The sequence below is a fragment of the Nycticebus coucang genome, chromosome 5 (assembly GCF_027406575.1).
Source record: "Nycticebus coucang isolate mNycCou1 chromosome 5, mNycCou1.pri, whole genome shotgun sequence".
NCBI classification, from domain to species: Eukaryota; Metazoa; Chordata; class Mammalia; order Primates; family Lorisidae; genus Nycticebus; species Nycticebus coucang.
In genome coordinates this window covers 127,950,331-127,969,315 of record NC_069784.1, presented here as the reverse complement: position 1 = coordinate 127,969,315, position 18,985 = coordinate 127,950,331, and the positions used below count along the sequence as shown (strand labels likewise).

Sequence of the window (18,985 nt, the reverse complement as noted above, 5' to 3'; positions counted from 1 at the left end):
TAAATGTGGGTTCTCTCCCTGCACACAGCTTTGCCTCCATAAAAGGCGCACCAGAGAATCTGTTTCTCCCTGTTTCTCCTTCAAGCCACTCCACATCTGGTGTCCCCTGGCCACTGACCTTTGGGGTTCATACCCAGGCCCACTTTTCTGCCGGTCAGCCTCAGTTTCACTGTCCCTTGCTTCCCAAATCTCTCCTCACTAGAATCCTAGACTCACAGTGGATAAGCCCTGACCAGCCTGCCTTGTCCCAAGCCGGCCACTTTCCTGACAGCTAGAGGGGTCAGAGCAGACACGAATTCAGCTTTTACAGTCGTAAGGATTCTCCATATACATGAGTATCCTTTCAAATCCCTTTCAGTCAACTCGAAGGCGCCCTTTCTAAATGGACAAGTTATCATGATGATGTGCGACAGTTTGCCGCTTGGATGGACGGTGTGGAAGCCAGCTTGAATGAGTCTGAGAGACAGTGTGCGGAGCTGCGGGAGAAGACAGCTGCTCTCGGGAAAGCCAAGGTTAGTGTCGGATTTTGGATTCCGTTTGTTCTCTTACAGGCCTCTGTAGCTGCCATAGTCAGACAGAACTGTGACTACCATATGCTAGGCCTGTACATATAAGTAAATTACACTCGCAGCTTGTGCTATAATTTCTAATGGCTTCTTAAACTGGATTTATGTATATGGTTATTTTCTTAGTAAGTTAAAATTTTCTCTTCCAGGAAAACCATGTAGATGCCTGTCTTATGATTGACATAGACCATTTAAAACTTAGCACCTTGTAACATCTCCTAATATCTTCAGCCCACCCAGCATGAGGAAGCCCAAAGGCTTCTTTTTATCACATCCTTCTGTTTTGCTTACTCGTGTGCCGTTTTCATCATGATCATACTCCTACAGTACTGCATATAAAGTTTGTTAAATAACTACGTAAGAAGAATGCATTCTTAAACCTCTTTTATTGATAGTAGTATTTAATATTCGAACGTAAAGCTTTGGAGTCTTTCGGGTTACAGCTGCAGCCATGCTCCAGACCATACTGGCTGGGTGGCCTGTTTCCTCACGATCTGATCATGTCCCAAGCAGTACTTACTACCTTCTGCTGCGCAGAAATCCTTCAAGCTCTTGTATCCTCAGTTTCTGTTCATTTTGTTTCTCTTCGCCCTGAATAGACTAAATCAGACTCCTCCTTATCCCAGGGCCTCCTTTCTCATCCCTACCTTGTATCTGGCCTTAGGCTCTGCTGACCAGTTCTCTTCCCCTGCATTGGAACAGACCCCAGTTTCTCACCTGTTTCTGGCCCCACCTACTGTTATCTTCACGGGAAGGTGAATGTCTCCCTTCCCTGCTTAAGAGCCCTGTTGGCTTCTGATTTCCTATAGTGTAATCCCAGTCTCCCTCACAGGGCCTGTAGGAGTGGTAATACTCTCTCCCATCCTCCCTCCCTTCCTCGGCTACCCTCCTCCCCTCCACTCTGTAGCCTTACTGGAATTTCACACTATTTCTTAAACCTGTCACAATCATTCCAACTCCATGCCTTTGCTGACTCCTTTCCCTTTACACAGAAGGCCCTTGCTCTGCCTCTGCACCTGGCAACCTCCTACTCACTTTTCTGAGGAGTTCCGAAGTCACTTTGATTGTGATATGCCGTCACCACCGCCACTCTATGCTCGGTTAGCTGAGCTGTTCCCTTGTAGTCTGGCTGGGTTCCAGGCTCCTTATTAATCTTACAGGACATGTGCTCACATGTCTCTCTCCCTCAGGCGTGAGAGGTGCTTCATTTGCTTTACATCCTCAGGACTTCACTCTCTGTCTCAGCAAAGGCTGAATCAAAGTTATCCAAATAACCAAATGTAACCTATGCCAAGGCACTTCGTATGTCTGGTCTCATTTGGGCATCCGCGAATTAATATAATCATAATTATCTGCTTCATCATTACTTACCTATGTGTATCTGCAATAATTATTAGTTGCTTAATTAATTACATTATTCTTCTATGCAATCAATATCTATTGAAAAGTTGCTGAGTGCAGGAATAGTGCCTGGCTCTAGGTGAATAAAACAGGCAAGGCTGTGTGCTGGTGGGGGACAGACACTCAGCAATCAAGGCACTAGTAAATGAATGTTACTGGTAAGTACTGTGGAGAGAAAAAGTGGCGAGGCGTGAGAGTGAGAAATTTGGAAAAGGCTGATAGAGATTGTTAGGGCCTTGTGGGAGGGACAGGAAAGGCTTCTCTGAAACAGTAGACATGGAGATGACGCCCTAAATGATTTAGTGCAGAGGAGTCAGTCTGGGGAGGAGCTGAGAAAAGAGCATCCTATTAATAGAATAAACCTCAGGTCCCCAGGCTGGAGTTGCTGCTGGGACTGCAGACAGGTAGGAGTGGCTGCAGCTGAGGCTCAGCAGGGAGGAGCCTGCGCTTTGGAGGGGTGGCAGGGACCTGACCCTGCATCACCATATGGGCTGCCCTGAGGATGTTCCACTTGACCCTGAGAGTTTAGGAAGATAATCCACATTTTAAGCTGGAGAGCCACAAGATTCCATTTTCTTTTCTTTTTTTTTTAATTTTAAAATGTACAAATTTTATTTATAAAATTGCAAATTAAGTAGAAAACAAACCTTGCTAATAGAAAATGTTTTAAGTTCAATTTCTCTCTTCTGTTCAGAACATTACCACCTTTTCACTCAGGCTACTGGGTAGAGAGTGGAACTGGGCATAGGGTGAGAATGGCTGGTGGGGAATCTTCCTAGGAGACTACCGCAAAGTCCCATTGAGAAAGGAGGGCAACCTGGCTGCAGAGACATGAGAACCCATGGCATAATGTCATAGTGGGTAGAACTAACAGGATTTCATGATGGCTAGGAGGACGGAGAGCTAGGGAGGACATTCCAGCATTCTGGATTGGCCGTCTGGGTGAGAGGTGATGGTATATACTGTTTGAAAAAGAAATGAAAGAGAAGGGGTTTGGCGGATACTGGGGCAGAATGGGGTGGAAACCAGGAACCCATTTCTGGAAATAATATGTTGAGAGATCCAAGTAGAAATATACAGTAGTTAACTGGGAATTCATATCTTAGAGAAAGTTCTGGGCCAGATACCAACTACACACACACACAAATAAACATCCATCCATTCACACATGCATCTGTATCAGGCAAATGAATGAATGGTTGACTGGGTAGGTAGACAGCCCAAGGTCACTTGTTAACAGTACAGTTGAAAAACATTACTTTAAGCAGTATCGTTGCTGTGATGGTGCATGGGTAACTCTTTTACTTTTAAAAAATGCCTTCTAGTTATTAAATGAAGAAGTGCTGAGTCACAGCAGCTTACTGGAGACTATCGAGGTCAAAGAGACCAGCATGGCGGAGCACTATGTCACCCAGCTGGAGCTCCAGGACCTGCAGGAGCGCTACAGAGCCATCCAGGAGAGGGCCCAGGTATGGCTGCCCAGGTTCCTTACCACCCCAGACTCACCACCCCAGGACTGTTAGGAGCTGCCCTTGGGTGAGGACTCACGTATTTTTTAGAATGAGAAGCTTGTGAAAACAGATAGTACAGAAGAGGTAAAACGAATTTTAACATTTTAAATGTATTGTTGGCAAAACCAAACTACTAAAGTATTGTTTATATATGAAAGCTACTAAAGTAAAATAATCCTAATCACAAATTCCTAGAAATGTACCAATTTAACAAAAATTTAGCCCAGGTTTATTGTAAAGACTCATCAATGCCTTATTACATCTAGTGATGAGAAATTTCCAAAGGAGGAAATAATCACCAGTCATATTTCTCATCTTCCATTTAGACTTCCAAAGAAAATAAAAATACTTTTTTCAGAGCATATTCTACTCTATGAGACAAAGAACTTAGAAAATTAAATCTGCAGTGAGTCAAAATCCTTGCTTAAGTTATAATATAAGAATTCCAGTTTTCTTCATTACCAAATGTGTGGGTTTCTTTTTTTTTTTTTTTTTTTTTTTTGAGACAGTCTCATTTTGTCACCCTAGGTAGAGTGCAAGGGTGTCATCACAGCTCACAGCAACCTCAGACTCCTGGGCACAAACAGTCTTTCTGTCTCAGTCTCCTGAGTAGCTGGGATCATGACAGGCTTATGTCATGATGCGTGGCTAAATTTTTTTATATAGCATTTTACACTTTTTGGAGACAATGTCTCACTTCTACTCAAACAAGTCTCCAACTCCAGAGCTCTATCAGTCCTCCCACCTCAGCAGCCCAGGGTTCTAGGATTATAGGTGTGAGCCATTGTGCCTGGCAGCAAAAGTAAATTTTTATGAAAAGGAAATTCATTTTTTTGCCATGCCTATGTTACATGTTGTAAGGAATTTTGAAATCAAGTAGTTAATGCAACACAATAACCTTTTAAGATTCTTTTTAATGCTGATACGTTTTTATATTTTTTTGATAAATCTTGAAGTTTCATTCTGCTAGGAAATCATGCCTAGTCCAATGATTTAATTTTTTTTTTTTGTAGAGACAGAGTTTCACCTTATGGCCCTAGGTAGAGTGCCGTGGCCTCACACAGCTCACAGCAACCTCCAACTCCTGGGCCTAAGGCGATTCTCTTACCTCAGCCTCCCGAGTAGCTGGGACTACAGGCGCCCGCCACAATGCCCGGCTATTTTCTGGCTGCCGTTTGGCTGGGGCCGGGTTTGAACCCGCCACCCTCGGTATATGGGGCCAGCGCCCTACCGACTGAGCCACAGGCGCCGCCCGATTTAATGATTATATTTTCTTAAAATTCCAAAAGGGCATTCTTACAGCACATTGACCCTATATGTAATAATGTATTCCTATCTTAATGATTTAAATGCTAATTATAGGAAGCAGTAACCAAGTCTGAAAAACTCGTTCGCCTGCACCATGAGTATCAGAGAGACCTGAAGGCATTTGAGGTTTGGCTGGGACAGGAACAAGAGAAGCTCGACCGATACTCAGTTCTGGAAGGTGATGCCCACACTCATGAGTCAACGCTGCGGGATCTTCAGGTAAAGCCACCTTTATCCTGAAACAAGGGAATCTTCCTTCTGAATGTGAAATTATTTTTTTAAGCAATGGGAAGTTCTGACCTTGATTTCTAAAGATAGCTGATGCATATTAAGTGTAACCCAGTAAGGTTTGATCTACAGCATTCCGGGAGCTTGGTAATATATGCTAGTTGAGATCATTTAGTAGGCTATTAGGACTTGGCAGGACTGGCACTTGGGAGCTCTTACAGCTGCCAGGCTGGCCTCCGACAGGTGCAGCTGACGATCTAAATCTGTGGTGTTGACTGGCCTACCTGCGTGTTGCTCCCTAAAGGATGAAATCAGATGTGGGGTACAGCAGCAGGATCAATACAATGCCACATTACTCAAAATTCCCCTAGTGGCTGTAACTTGGGCCATCTGATTTTAACGAAAACTTACCACTTTGCTGACAATAGAGGGCTGGGCTGAGTTCCAGAAGAAGGAATTAGAGAAGCTTAAAAATGTGTTGGTGCTCAGACCAGCAGGCTGCAATTTGGGGTGAGATGTTAGACACAGTGGGGGAAGTGGTGGTAACCCATTTACTTATTCAACATTTATTGGATATGTAACAGTGTAAATATTTTACTACCCTGTTTCTTCGAAAATAAGACAGTGTCTTATTTTAAGGTGTGCTCCCAAAGATGCACTAGGTCTTATTTTCAGGGGACGTCTTATCTTTCCTGTAAGTAGGTCTTATTTTCGGAGGATGTCTTATTTTCGGGGAAACAGGGTAGTGACTTTGGGTAATGATGATTAAGATTCTATTGCAGTCTGATGGGGAACACAAAGCCCTAGATAGATTGTTATGAACAATGTGGTGAGGACGTTAATGGACCGATGCGGGATCTTATGGTAGTTTCAAAGAGGGGAGCTTAATCTTACCCTGGGGGTAGGGGTCAGGGAGGTTCCCCAAGAAGGGCCACGAGGTACACATAGCACAGGATGGGGAAAGGCCAAGGAGGCCGTTCCATGTCCCTAAAGTAGTGTGTTGGAACTATTAGCCCTGATTAGAATTGGTTCAAGATTGGGCAAGATTTATTGACAGCTTGGGCAAGTGGAAAAAATCAGGACTGTCATGATTTTTTTTTGGTATGTAAAATTTCTGGTTATTTCTGTTAGGTCTTGGAGAGTATTGCGTGATGGCAGACAACAGGGTTGGGGTTAGGAAGTTGGGACTTTAATCCTTGGTGGGACCCACACTAGGTGAATTCAAGAGAGTACCCCTCTGGCTTAGTTTCCTCAACAGAGTTATAAGGATGAAATGAAATGGGAGAAAATCTTATTTAAATATATGATCTATTCATGAAATAAATAGTATGGTAGAAGGTAGAAAGGTCATAATTTCCTTAGCTTACTTATAGATTTCATCCATCCTGCTTTTTAAAAGAGTTAGATGTCCTGGTCCACCACGTTCAGGTGTTGTAATTGTTGGAGTAGAATGGACATTGTTTTCTTTAGGCTTCCTCAGCACTTCACCCCAGACACCCTTGGAAAGCAAATACTGGGCTCCCGATAGTTCCGTGCAGGACCTACGCCGGTCACAAACAAGTGTTTCTCTTGTTCTGGTCAGAAGCGAATATTTCACTTAGGATGTCATTAGTGTGGTTCGAAATGAACACAAACCCCTGGTTTTGCCATGTATTAATTTTACACAATCTTCTTTTGAGTCTCCACCAGTGTTAAAAAGGAAGGAAGATACTTGTAGTGGGAAACAATAGTGGAAAACTGTGATGCCTGACTCTGCAGCAGAAACCTCTCAGGATCCAGGCATCCTACAGCATGCCCAGTCGGGGGGGAATTAGTTGGCAGTGGGAACTGTATTCACAGGTCATGTGTGTAAACCGAAGACCTGATTTGGGTAATACAACATATATATGTGTGTATATATATATATATATATATATGCATATATACACAGTATATATATATATAATATATATACATATTTATTTATTTTTTTTTTTTCAGTTTTTTTTTGGCCAGGGCTGGGTTTGAACCCACCACCTCCAGCATATGGGGCTGGTGCCCTACTCCTTTGTTGTTGTTGTTGTTGCAGTTTGGCTGAGGCCAGGTTTGAACCTGCCACCTGCCACCCTCGGTAGTAGGTGTCCTACTCACTGAGCCACAGGTGCTGCCCATCAAGAAATATATTTATTTACTTAAATATTGAACCACACTTTCCCTTCAGAATAATTAGTTGAAATTAGGGAAATATGAGAATTTATCTAAATAGAATAATGATTTGGAGAATAAAGCTGTTCTTTATAAGCTAAAAAAAGGATGATAAGTTGGGAAGATTAATAATATGGTCCAACCATGTGGTATTTTAAATAAAAATTTATTGGAACACAGCTACACTAATTCTTTTATATATTATATGGCTCTTTAGAGATATGGTGGTAAAGTTAAGTAGTTGTAGAAAAGACCAGTGGTCCACAAAGCCTAAAATATTTACTATTAGACTCTTTATAAAAAAAGGTGACAGACTCAAATTTGGAAAAAAGATTGTACAAAAATTACTTTAAAAAAAAAATCTGAGAATTTAAAAATACTTTTTTATGGTTTTGACCATTTTGATTAATGTTTTACTATATATATAAACAAAAATAAATATATTTCCTCCGGTCCCATATACATAATGTTCATATTACACTATTATTTGAGTGACATCATATTTGAGAAAAATGTTCTATTAGTTTGAACTATGTGAAATTACTAATTTTATAAGTGAAATATACTAGCAATTTTAAGTAATTTGATCTAATAGTAAGGATTTATTATCATTATTATTATTATTTTTGCAGTTTTTGGCCGGGGCTGGGTTTGAACCCACCACTTCCGGCATATGGAGCCGGCGCCCTACTCTGTTGAGTCACAGGTGCCACCCTGGGATTATTTTTCTTAATACTGTATTTTAACTGCATGTATTGGTACTTTAAGCATTTTTGGTGGGATTTGACTGGATTCTTTTTACTTTAAGTAATCAGATTAAGTGACAGTACGGATATTTTTCCTATTAGAAATGCACAAGCATTTAGGGCGCCTGTGGCTCAGTGGGTAGGGCGCTAGCCCCATATACTGAGGGTGGCAGGTTTGAACCCAACCCCGGCCAGCTAAAATAGCAGTGGCAACTGCAACAAAAAATAGCTGGATGTTATGGTAGCACCTGTAGTCCCAGCTACTTGGGAGGCTGAGGCAAGAGAATTGCTTAAGCCCAAGAGTTGGAGATTGCTGTGAGCTGTGACACCACAGCACTCTACCAAGGGTGACAGAGTGAGACTTCATCTCAAAAAAAAAGAAAGAAAGAAATACAAGTAAATAATATTGTTTTGCCACAACATGAAAAAATAGCTTATGTTTACCCTTCAAGACTTGGTTTATATTAACTCTGTAGGGTAGATTTTGGAGGCTTACGCTCTGACAGAGGGAAGCTATTTTCACCTGGGAGCATCTGAGGCACATGTAAGCAACCGACCTCCCAGGTTTGTGTGTCCTGTACCGTGGAGGTGCAACTTTTCTTGGCTGCCACAATTCCCTAGAGTACAACTTTGGCAAATGATGGCTCCTCAGTAAAGAGAGAGTTCATTGTTTCTTTCTCAGCCACAAATGTAGCCCTGAGCCCATTCGATGTCAAAACAAGAAGCCTGAGGAATTTAAGCAGATGCTGAGCCATCATAAGCCTTTAAACAAAAGCCCTGGACTTTCGTTTTTACTGATTAGCTGAAAAGTCACATTTCAGAAACTGTTGACTAAGAAAAATCTTGGTGGGGTTGTGTGTGTTGATTGTTTTAATTGGAAAATTTTCAGGGTCTTTCTCTTGACTTAGGAGACAATATTCAGTGCGAGGAACATATTTTTTGTGTGAGGTAGATGGAAAACATTTTCTTCTAATATGAGGTTCAAGCTGGCACAGTTGGCTTGGGTGAGGCATGCCAGGCCGTGCAAGTATGTGATGTGACTGAAGTTGACAGCTGTACCTTCCTCCCGGCAGGAGCTGCAAGTGCGCTGCGCAGAGGGGCAGGCACTCCTGAACTCGGTGCTGCATACCAGAGAGGACGTCATCCCGTCCGGCGTCCCCCAGGCAGAGGACCGGGCCTTAGAGTCTCTCCGGCAGGACTGGCAGGCTTACCAGCACAGGCTGTCAGAGACACGAACTCAGTTCAATCACATAGTGAACAAACTGAGGCTGATGGAGCAGAAGTTCCAGCAAGTAGATGAATGGCTAAAAATAGTAGAGGAGAAAATCATTTTCAGGACCGGACGTCAGTCTACCAGGGCAACCAAGGAAATGCAGTTACATCAGATGAAGGTACCAGGCGTGTAAATTCCTCATCTTTGGCAAAGCATCAGTTATCATCTTGTGTAGTTTATCTCCTTAAAATTTTTAATATTTTTGTCCGAGGCTTTACAAAATCTCTTTCTGATGGCTTAGAAATTTAAAATAAATTACAATGGAGCATTCCCCTTACAGCAATTATTTTACAGGTTAGTCTTTGATAGAATGTAGTTTAAGGGAAATATTTTCTATTTTCTTCCCATAAGCTATTGCCTTGTTTTTTAAAGATATACAAATGCTAGTATTACAGTTAGTTAAGTTTATGGTTTGATAAGAAGTTGCTCTAATATAATGCACTGAAATAATATTTAATAATTAGTTTTATTCTAATTTTTATACAATTTCAGCTCATGTATCCTAAATAATACTTAAGCCTATGGTATTTCTTTTCTTTATTCAGATATTTTAAAATTGACTTAAGCACAACTTAAGATATAAAAATACATTCCACTTTGTGTTTTTAAGACTGTTTTTGAAGTGTCACCTATAAAAATATGCACACTCACAAGCATACAGTTTTCATTGCATTTTTCATAAAGATAACATATGGCCTATTTTCAAAATTGTATCTCAAAGTAAATATAAACATACACTAAAGTTATTTCCCATTCAGAAGATATATATTTGTTTTATTCAAGAATGGCTAAGATTGAATCTTTCCCTCCACTATTCACATCATTTCAGAAGTGGCATGAAGAAGTGACCGCCTACAGAGATGAGGTTGAGGAAGTTGGAGCAGGAACACAGGAGATACTGGACGAGAGCCCCGGGAGCAGCAGGATGGGCTGCCAGGCCACCCAGCTGACCTCCAGATACCAGGCCCTGCTTCTCCAAGTGCTGGTGAGTAAACCCCAGTGGCTCGACCCAGGCCAGCAAACTTCATAAACCAAAATGGTCTTTTCACGAATTTCTAGTGAAGATCTGTTCTGATAACAAAGGCCCTGGCCCAGACCTTTGACTCACTGTTGAGTTTCCTCTTTTCTTTCAAAGGAACAAATAAAATTCCTGGAGGAAGAGATCCAGAGTTTGGAGGAATCAGAATTGTCCCTCAGCTCTTATTCTGATTGGTATGGCTCTACTCATAAAAACTTTAAGAATGTGGCTACCAAAATTGATAAAGTAGATGCAGCCATGATGGGAAAAAAGCTGAAGACGCTGGAGGTAGGCACACAGACTTCAGATTCGCTTCCAGCCTTGTCCTTTTCCTGAGCGGCCCCATTCTTGCCCGTCTGATCAGTGACCCTCATCATTTCACTTGACACACCAGATTGGCTCCTGAAGGCCAAAGCTGGCTTTTATTTATCTGGAATATTTTGTCATCTGAAAAACTTACACATAGCTTTCCCATGAAAGTCTTAGCTAAATTCCAGTATGATACTTGAATGTTAAAAGAAAAAACAATCTGTCTCAAACTTATGGCCCGGTACCTTAACAAAGAGGTTTAACTCAGATATTTAGGGAGAATTGCTAAGAATGAGAGAAACACCAAGTTCTTTTTTAAGTCTCTGATGTGGAAAAGATATATTGATGAAGACTTTCCATTAGTGTAGAAAAGGAGCCAGGGCTCCTAATCCCTGGCTGGTCCAAGGTGGTTCTAAACCAGGGGTCCTCAAACTACGGCCCACAGGCCACATGAGGCAGTGTGATTGTATTTGTTCCCGTTTTGTTTTTTTACTTCAAAATAAGATATGTGCAGTGTGCATAGGAATTTGTTCATAGTTTTCTTTTTAAACTATAGTCCAGCCCTTCAACGGTCTGAGGGACAGTGAACTGGCCCCCTGTTTAAAAAGTTTGAGGACGCCTGTAACTTTAGCAACTTATCTTTAGGAGAAATAGGTAGGCTCAAGAATGGGACTTGAAATCCTTTGGTTTAAGACTAATTATTTGCTTTCTACTCACTATCTTTTTCAGGTTTTGCTAAAAGACATGGAGAAAGGCCACAGTTTGCTAAAATCAGCTCGGGAGAAGGCAGAGAGGGCTCTTCAGTACTTGGAGGAAGGCGAGGCAGAGACGCTAAGGAAGGAGATCCACAGTCACGTGGAACAGCTGAAGGGATTGACCAGCACTGTCAGGAAAGAGCACATGGCCCTGGAGAAAGGTCTTCATTTAGCAAAGGAATTCTCAGATAAATACAAAGCGCTGACTCAGTGGATAGCAGAGTACCAAGACACCCTACATAGTCCTGAAGAACCCAAAATGGAATTATATGAAAAGAAAGCTCAGTTATCTAAATATAAGGTGAGTGCATTGCTGTTCATGGTCAGCTGCGTGAGGAGGGCATCTGGGGAATGAATGGGAGGGAGGTGATTCCTGCCCATCACCATGATGGGTGCTGACAGACATCTGCACTTGTCTGTTCTGTGGGTGGCTGTGACCTATGTAGATTTATTTGGTTACATACACTACCTCAGAGTTATTTTTCAGTTTTGGAATATGCTATTCAAATATTGTATCAATAAATATATTGATTGTACATACCGCTCAATCACTGGACATCTTTTCTGACAAATCTGATTCAGGTATATGGATCCTCCGTTTAAATATGGCTGGTGTCAGGATCTCATACCTGATTTTATCTGTTCCATCTAGAGGCTTTCCTTCATCTTCTGGTACCCAGGGCCTAGAAGCTGACCTATAAGAAAATAAGATACATTTGTAAGAAAAGTTCTAATTAATAAACTATAGTTAAAGACTTGCCAAATTAATTTTTTAAAGCAAAAAGTGTAACGCTTCGCGGCCTTTTGGCTAAGATCAAGTGAAAGAATAGAGTGTAGATACAGCTATCCAAGGTATAGATACAGGTACTTCCCTGCTAATTTTTTTTTTTTTTTTTTTTTGAGACAGAGTCTCACTTTGTCACCCTCAGTAGAGTGCTATGGCGTCACAGCTCACAGCAGCCTCAAACACTTGGGGTCAAGTTACTCTTGCCTCAGCCTCCTGAGTAGCTGGGACTACAGGCACCTGCTATAACGCTGGGCTATTTTTAGATATGGGGTCTTGCTCTGGTCCAGGCTTGTCTAGAACTCCTGAGCTCAAGCAGTTCATCCACCTCAGCCTCCCAGAGTGCTGGGATTATAGGCATGAGCCACCGTTCTTGGCCTTCCCTGCTCAGTTTTTTGAAGTAATCAACAAAGCTTATATATGGATATGTGTGTTATAAATTTGATCAAGATTATTTAGTGATAGCCTTCAAGAATTACAGTGTAGTGTCTTACCCAAAGGTTTCCCTTTTGGAAGCTTTCGTGAACACTTCCTCCAACCAATACGTCTATTTGTAGCCTTGGTTTCTCTGCCAAGCCCGACAGCTTGTCTTTGAAGATGCCACGTAAGAATCACAACCTCTTCTTCTTCACCCCAGCCCTACTGAGTTCTTGACGTGTTTAATTGGAGCTTTCTGCCTGTCTCAGCAAGGCAGAAACTGGAATTTTTCTCCCTAACCACAGATCTTGCACAAGAAGAGTATTCTTACTCTTCTTCATTTTATGCTGAGTTTTTTCTCTGTTAAAAGGAATAAAGTGGAAAGCAGAAATATGCATCATGTTAACTTTAGCTAACCCTAATTATTTTCGATCCTTTCTTCTCCACAAGTGAAGGGCTATTTGACGTGTCGCTCTTCTTCTGTATTTGAAAACTCTATTAGCAGTGGGAAATCGTTCTCTCTTGAATGTTTTACACTTGCTGATTCTTAAGATGTGTCCCAGATCTTTCTTTGAGGTGGATCATCTCCCACATGCCGCGGGCATATGTACACGTTCCTCTCGTTCACGTAGATAACCCAGCTCTTCCTTTCTTCTTTGTCATTCAAGTCACTTCAACAAATGGTGCTGTCCCATGAACCAACAGTAAAGTCTGTGAGAGAGAAGGGGGAAGCCCTTCTGGAAGTGGTGGAGGATGTTACTTTACAGGACAAAATAGACAAGCTTCAGAGTGATTACCAGGACCTGTGCCATGTAGGAAAGGTAAGGCGAGGTCGAAGATTCCCTAGTTGTCTATTCACCAAAATAGCTGCCCTAACTCCTTCCTTCCTGTAACATAATTCTGAGGGCTGGTATGGGTTAATATTTTTCCTTTTATTCTGAAGAGTATTTAAATGGCATAATGCCTTCATTTTTTCCATTTTTAGTAGTTTTCTCTGCCTATCCTCTGAGTTGCACTGGGCTTTTTGAAGTACAAAACAGTTTTGAGCAGGTTCGTCACTTGAAAGTCACCTCTAATGAGTCCCTGGTTTTACAGGAGCGTATCTTTAGTCTGGAGTCACCTCTAATGAGTCCCCAGTTTTAAAGGAGCAGGTCTTTAGTCTGGAGTCACCTCTAGCAAGTCCCCAGTTTTAAAGGAGCAGGTCTTTAGTCTGGAGTCACCTCTAACGAGTCCCTGGTTTTACAGGAGCATGTCTTTAGTCTGGAGGCGAAAGTCAAAGACCATGAAGACTACAACAGTGAGCTCCAGGAGGTCGAGAAGTGGCTCCTGCAGATGTCCGGCAGGCTGGTGGCCCCCAACCTCCTGGAGTCCAGCAGCCTCGAGACAATTACCCAGCAACTGGCCCTCCACAAGGTGCACCTGCTCTCTAAAAAAGCTGCCCGAGGCACAGCTTTAGCAGCCCTGCCTCTGTGTGTGTATGTAGCAGGCATCTCAGGATTATAATGATTATACCATAAGAATCAAGTCTGAGACTCATGTACCTCTGATGATTGAGACCAGTTGAACTTGATATTCAAGTGTATCAAGCACAGCTGAATCCTGCCATTTAATTTCTAAACATATCATAGTTTTTCCAGCCAATAGTTTTTAATCCCAGAATTTAGTCCTGATTGAATCCATTTTAGAAAAGCGTTGCCAAAGGCAGGATGCAGGACTAGTGATAAGAAAGTCTGGATTCACGGCTAGACTCTTCCCCTTTCTAGCAGAGGGCACAGTGAAGAACGGTAACAGTATCAGCCCACCTGATAACTTGTAATCCCAGGAGATAACGTTTGTAAAGGAATTTTGTACACCACAAAGCACAACTCTGATATGTGGCATTCTTATCTTTATTAGTATGTATTTTTAGTGATTATAGAGGTACCAGATGGCAGGTGTCATATGTACTTTTATGGAGCAATTTTACACATGATATGGTCAGTATTGGTAGTGTGTCTTAAGTGGGAAAGCCAGTTAACCTCTCCGGGCATCAGCATTTCTGTCTGTAGGAAAAGATTTTATTTCCCAAATATGAAGAGAAAAGCAACTGCCTGACATTAAGGATGCACCAACCCAGTAGGCGGTCTGTCCCATCAGCACTGTCATGGTGTGGTGGTTCTCTCCAACTCAGAGATGAAGTGCTGCTTTCCAGTGAGTGTGTACAGCCACCAACCCAGCACCGTTAGAAAAAGTGGTGGACCCTGAACTGCTGAGGGATCTCCTAACCTGAACTGCTGAGGGAGCTCCTAAGTTTCCCTTAGATATAATGATGTTTCAACCAGGCAACCCTGTGTTGGAAGGTGTCACTTGTCATTAGCATCAGTAGTAAGGAAGTAAGGAATTACCACATTTTGTCATGTAAAATGTGCCCCCATATATAATGTGCATCAATATTTTTGGCCCAAACTTTCAGGAAAATGCCCCTTGAGAAAGTACCTGGTTCTCAGCCAGGAGAGACACGTCTGGGGAGGAGTAATGCTCCCCAGATAAACATGCACATCACACCACCCTCATGCAGCCACCTGCTCTATGAAGGCTGCCCCTTCTTTCTCTCCCAGAAGCCTTTCCCTCCCTGCCATATTGAGGACTGAAGACAAGATGGTCATGTGCGTGACCAGTGGGGCAGAAGCTTCTGAGGCCACTTGGCCTGCAGGGAGCCAGGAGGGTCACTGGGGTCTGCACGGGCTCCTGGTCGCCTCTGCATGGCCAGACTCAGGCCTCAGCATTCACCCTGCACAGCTACACCCTGCCTCACCAGACCCACCACCACCTCCTCTCCTGATTTCAGTCCGTGGCAGAGCCACTCCAGCCCACTCCCGTGGTATCTCAGATACTCCTAGACTGGAACCTTGTGTGCTTGGCTGGCCTAGGCAAGAGGGTGCAGAGGCCCTGGGAGGCCGGCTGGGCTGCCCCACCTGCCAGCTCCTGAGCTGTACTACCCCATGTATATTTTTCCCCAAAAGATTTGGGAAGAAAATTGTGCATTATGCATGGCAAAATACAGTAAAATCTGATTTGAAAAGTTGATTCCTACTCCCTGAGTAATCTATGAAATGTCTCTCTGGAGAAGAAAATTGTGCATTATGCATGGTAAAATATAGTAAAATCTGATTTGAAAAGTTGATTCCTCCTCCCTGAGTAATCTATGAAATGTCTCTCTGGAGAACTCATGTAGGTATAGTGGTATGAGGGACAGTCAGGCAGAGCTGTGTCCAAACTCTGGGGCCTCTGTCATTTACTAGTTCTGTGACCCTGACTGTGTTATACAACTCTCTGTGCTTCAGTCTCCTTCACCTATAAAACAACGATAACACATAGTTATCAGGCCTTATATGTAACACCTGGATTATAGAAGGTTCTTAATAAATAGTAAGCATAAATGTTGTTTTTATTAATATAAATATTATTAGGTGTAAATGAGATAGTACATAAATTAAAATTAGATCACAGATATTAGGTAAATTAGATTGTTTACCTAATTAGATTAGATTACTAATTAGAATAGTAATTAGATTGTTTTAGATAAAAATTATACTAGAATTATAATTTAAAGAGCTGAAAAACATATGAATGTCTTCTACACTGGTAGTAACAACTGTGGAGCAGACATATTTCTGAGACTGGCCACAAACATACTCTAGCCTTAAAGGTTACTTCATTATTCCCTATGCAACGAATCTCTTAAACTCATTAACCTTCCCATTAGAGTATCCCTGAAAACATAAATGTGCTTTCCCCCCATTTAATACATAACCATAATAAATGGAAGAACTCTTTCAAAAAACTTGACTGGACAATGAAATTCTCAATCTTTAACTCTCTGGTGAGCAGGTTCATAAAAGTAAAAGTGGACTTTCGAGAACTCTGTTTCATTGTTGCAGGCAATGATGGAAGAAATTGCTGGTTTTGAAGATCGTTTGAACAACCTTCAAATTAAAGGTGATACTTTGATTGGCCAGTGTGCAGGCCACCTGCAGGCAAGACTAAAGCAAAATGTGCAGGCTCATCTGCAGGGCACCACGGACAGCTACTCCGCAATCTGCAACACAGCTCAGAGGGTGAGTGCCGCCAGAGCAGCTACGAGGACAGTGAACTATGAAGGAAGGCTGGAGATTGCTTTACAAATAGGATTAAATCCTAAATCTTTGAGATGGTTCATGTGTGTTGCCAGACCAAAAAATAGGAGGGAAGATTTCATAGCCCTGAGTGAACACAAAACTAACATTTGTACATTTGATGGATGTGACTAAGCAGTAAATTTCAGACATTTGGTTTTACTCAATACCTTTATTTCATAAATTAAGAAACATAGTTGCTAGAGTTGTTTTGCTTATTTCTATTTGCACACCACCGATACTTAATTTTCCATTTAATCTGCACCACCAAAATAAGTTTATATCATCATTTTGGCAGTCTTTTTTTTTAACTATGTGCAACCTCAGTTCTAATCTAATTCAGTATTTTTATGCATTTGTATAGAAATCGAGAAAAGGAATAAGAACCAATTCTGACTTTTTCTTAAATGGGTGGACTTCCATTAAAATACAATTAAGATGGATAAGTACTGTTGTTTTAATAAAAACTTAATAAAATAATTGAATGAATTTATATTACTCTAGAATTTTTTTTGAATGACACTGATTGTTTTATTAACACACTGAAAGACAAAAATAAATGACTTTTTATTGATATGCAATAATTACACGTATTTACGAGATACGTGATTTTCCAAGAAATGCATACAATGTGTAACGATCAAGTCAGGATATTAGGATACCTATCACGTCAAGCATTTATCATCTCATTTCACATCTTCTCTTATAGCTATTTTGAGATATACAATAGATTCTTGTTAACTATAGTCTACTCTGTTATTGAACATAAGAACTTATTCCCTCTACCTAACTGTATGTTTGGACAGATTAATAATCCTCCTCCCTTCTCCCCTACCTTTATGCTTCCCAGCCTCTGATAATTATCATTGTACACGCTACCACCCACCATGAGATCAACTCTTTTAGCTCCCAAACATAAGTGAGATCATGCACTTTCACACTTTATGGGGGCAAGACATGATTGCAAGAGGGACTTTACTTAACAATTGCAATCAGTGTAACCTGGCTTATTGTACCCTCAATGAATCCCCAACAATAAAAAAAAAAAGAAAGAAAGTACTCTAGAATTTTTTAATGGCACTGCAGAAAGGTTTTATGTCTGTGAATGTCTTCTGCATGTGGCTGTCCTCCCAGTAAGATCTGGGGTGATACATTGGTGAGGTGGGGAATGGTCTGTATTCACTATGAAAAAAAATGCAAGGTGACATCAGTTAACTCCCTGTTCAGACTTGAAAAATTAATAAAAGGGAAGGATAAAAGAATCTAATAAATAATTGCAAATGATAAGAAAAAGGAAAAAGGCAGAAGAGAGAGAACCGTCAAGGTTGCACAGAGAGCTCTCTGGTGACATCTTCCTTCACTCTTTCCACTGAGATTTACTGAACGATCACTTTCTTTATAGTGGGCATTTTATTTGCATTAAGGTACAGCTAAAAATTTTTCTTTAAATGGTAAATGTTGGAAAGACCAACATAATTTTTTAAAATTAACAAAGCAGGTGAAACTCTAGGAACATAATCAGAAGCTCATAATTAAAGTTCACAGAATGACAAAGAGAACACAACACCCTTTATTTTTTTCTTAGTTCTTCTTGGAATAAGAATAAATAAGGGATAGACCCAATGTCAGATGAAAATGATGAATTTAACAGGTAATAGAGAAAAGCAGAATTATTACTTTTATTGTCTCAGTAATGAAAGAAATGCCAGACTCAACTCATTCTTTCTCTTTTCCTTTTTCTTTTTTAAAATGATATAATTTTCTCAGAAAGCACCATAGAAGTATTTCATCTGGGTCTCAGGGAAACGCATAGTAATTTCTCAGTATGTCTTTATGGATAAAATGAAAATTGATTACCTGGCTAAGGGTTAACTAGACATATCAGAAAATATATGAATTATTCTGGATTACTGGTGTCCTATAACATAACTTCTAAGATGAAGTGAGGGTATCAATCTCTCCCCTCCCCTGTGTTATGATTTAGTTCCAGCCTGACCCTAGCTTTAAAGCCGAAGTGTCACTGTTAGAGAAATATTAGTTATCTTTTCTTGAGATGGTGTTTCACATTTTTAGTTTTCAGCTTACACAAAAAGAGCAATATTTATACCATAGAGAGAAAGGCTACCAAAACCTCTGACATATGGCAGATTTTTACTTCAATGAATTTATATATTCTAACACCTTCCTGTAGATACTGTGTTAACCCTACTCATATTCTCTTCCCCTAATTGGGATATTACGTTCTGATGTATGGATTGAGAAGTCATCAAGTGGGGGATGGCCCTTACACGTTACGATACTTTAGGGCATATGAAACTGCCTCAGATATAC

The 18,985-nt window shown here is 41.1% G+C and overlaps 1 protein-coding gene across 2 annotated transcripts in view; it reads left to right on the top strand.

Moving 5' to 3' along the window:
* The window catches only part of SYNE1 (spectrin repeat containing nuclear envelope protein 1), a 467,802-nt gene that overhangs the window by 249,076 nt on the left and 199,741 nt on the right, over positions 1–18,985 (top strand). For both annotated transcript variants that reach the window (XM_053590506.1, XM_053590504.1), the window contains 10 exons: positions 359–512; positions 3,293–3,436; positions 4,841–5,005; positions 9,018–9,335; positions 10,047–10,202; positions 10,353–10,523; positions 11,274–11,600; positions 13,169–13,321; positions 13,746–13,913; positions 16,421–16,597. In XM_053590506.1, coding sequence (XP_053446481.1) covers positions 359–512; positions 3,293–3,436; positions 4,841–5,005; positions 9,018–9,335; positions 10,047–10,202; positions 10,353–10,523; positions 11,274–11,600; positions 13,169–13,321; positions 13,746–13,913; positions 16,421–16,597 — 1,933 coding nt within the window. The remainder of the gene's footprint in view (positions 1–358; positions 513–3,292; positions 3,437–4,840; positions 5,006–9,017; positions 9,336–10,046; positions 10,203–10,352; positions 10,524–11,273; positions 11,601–13,168; positions 13,322–13,745; positions 13,914–16,420; positions 16,598–18,985) is intronic.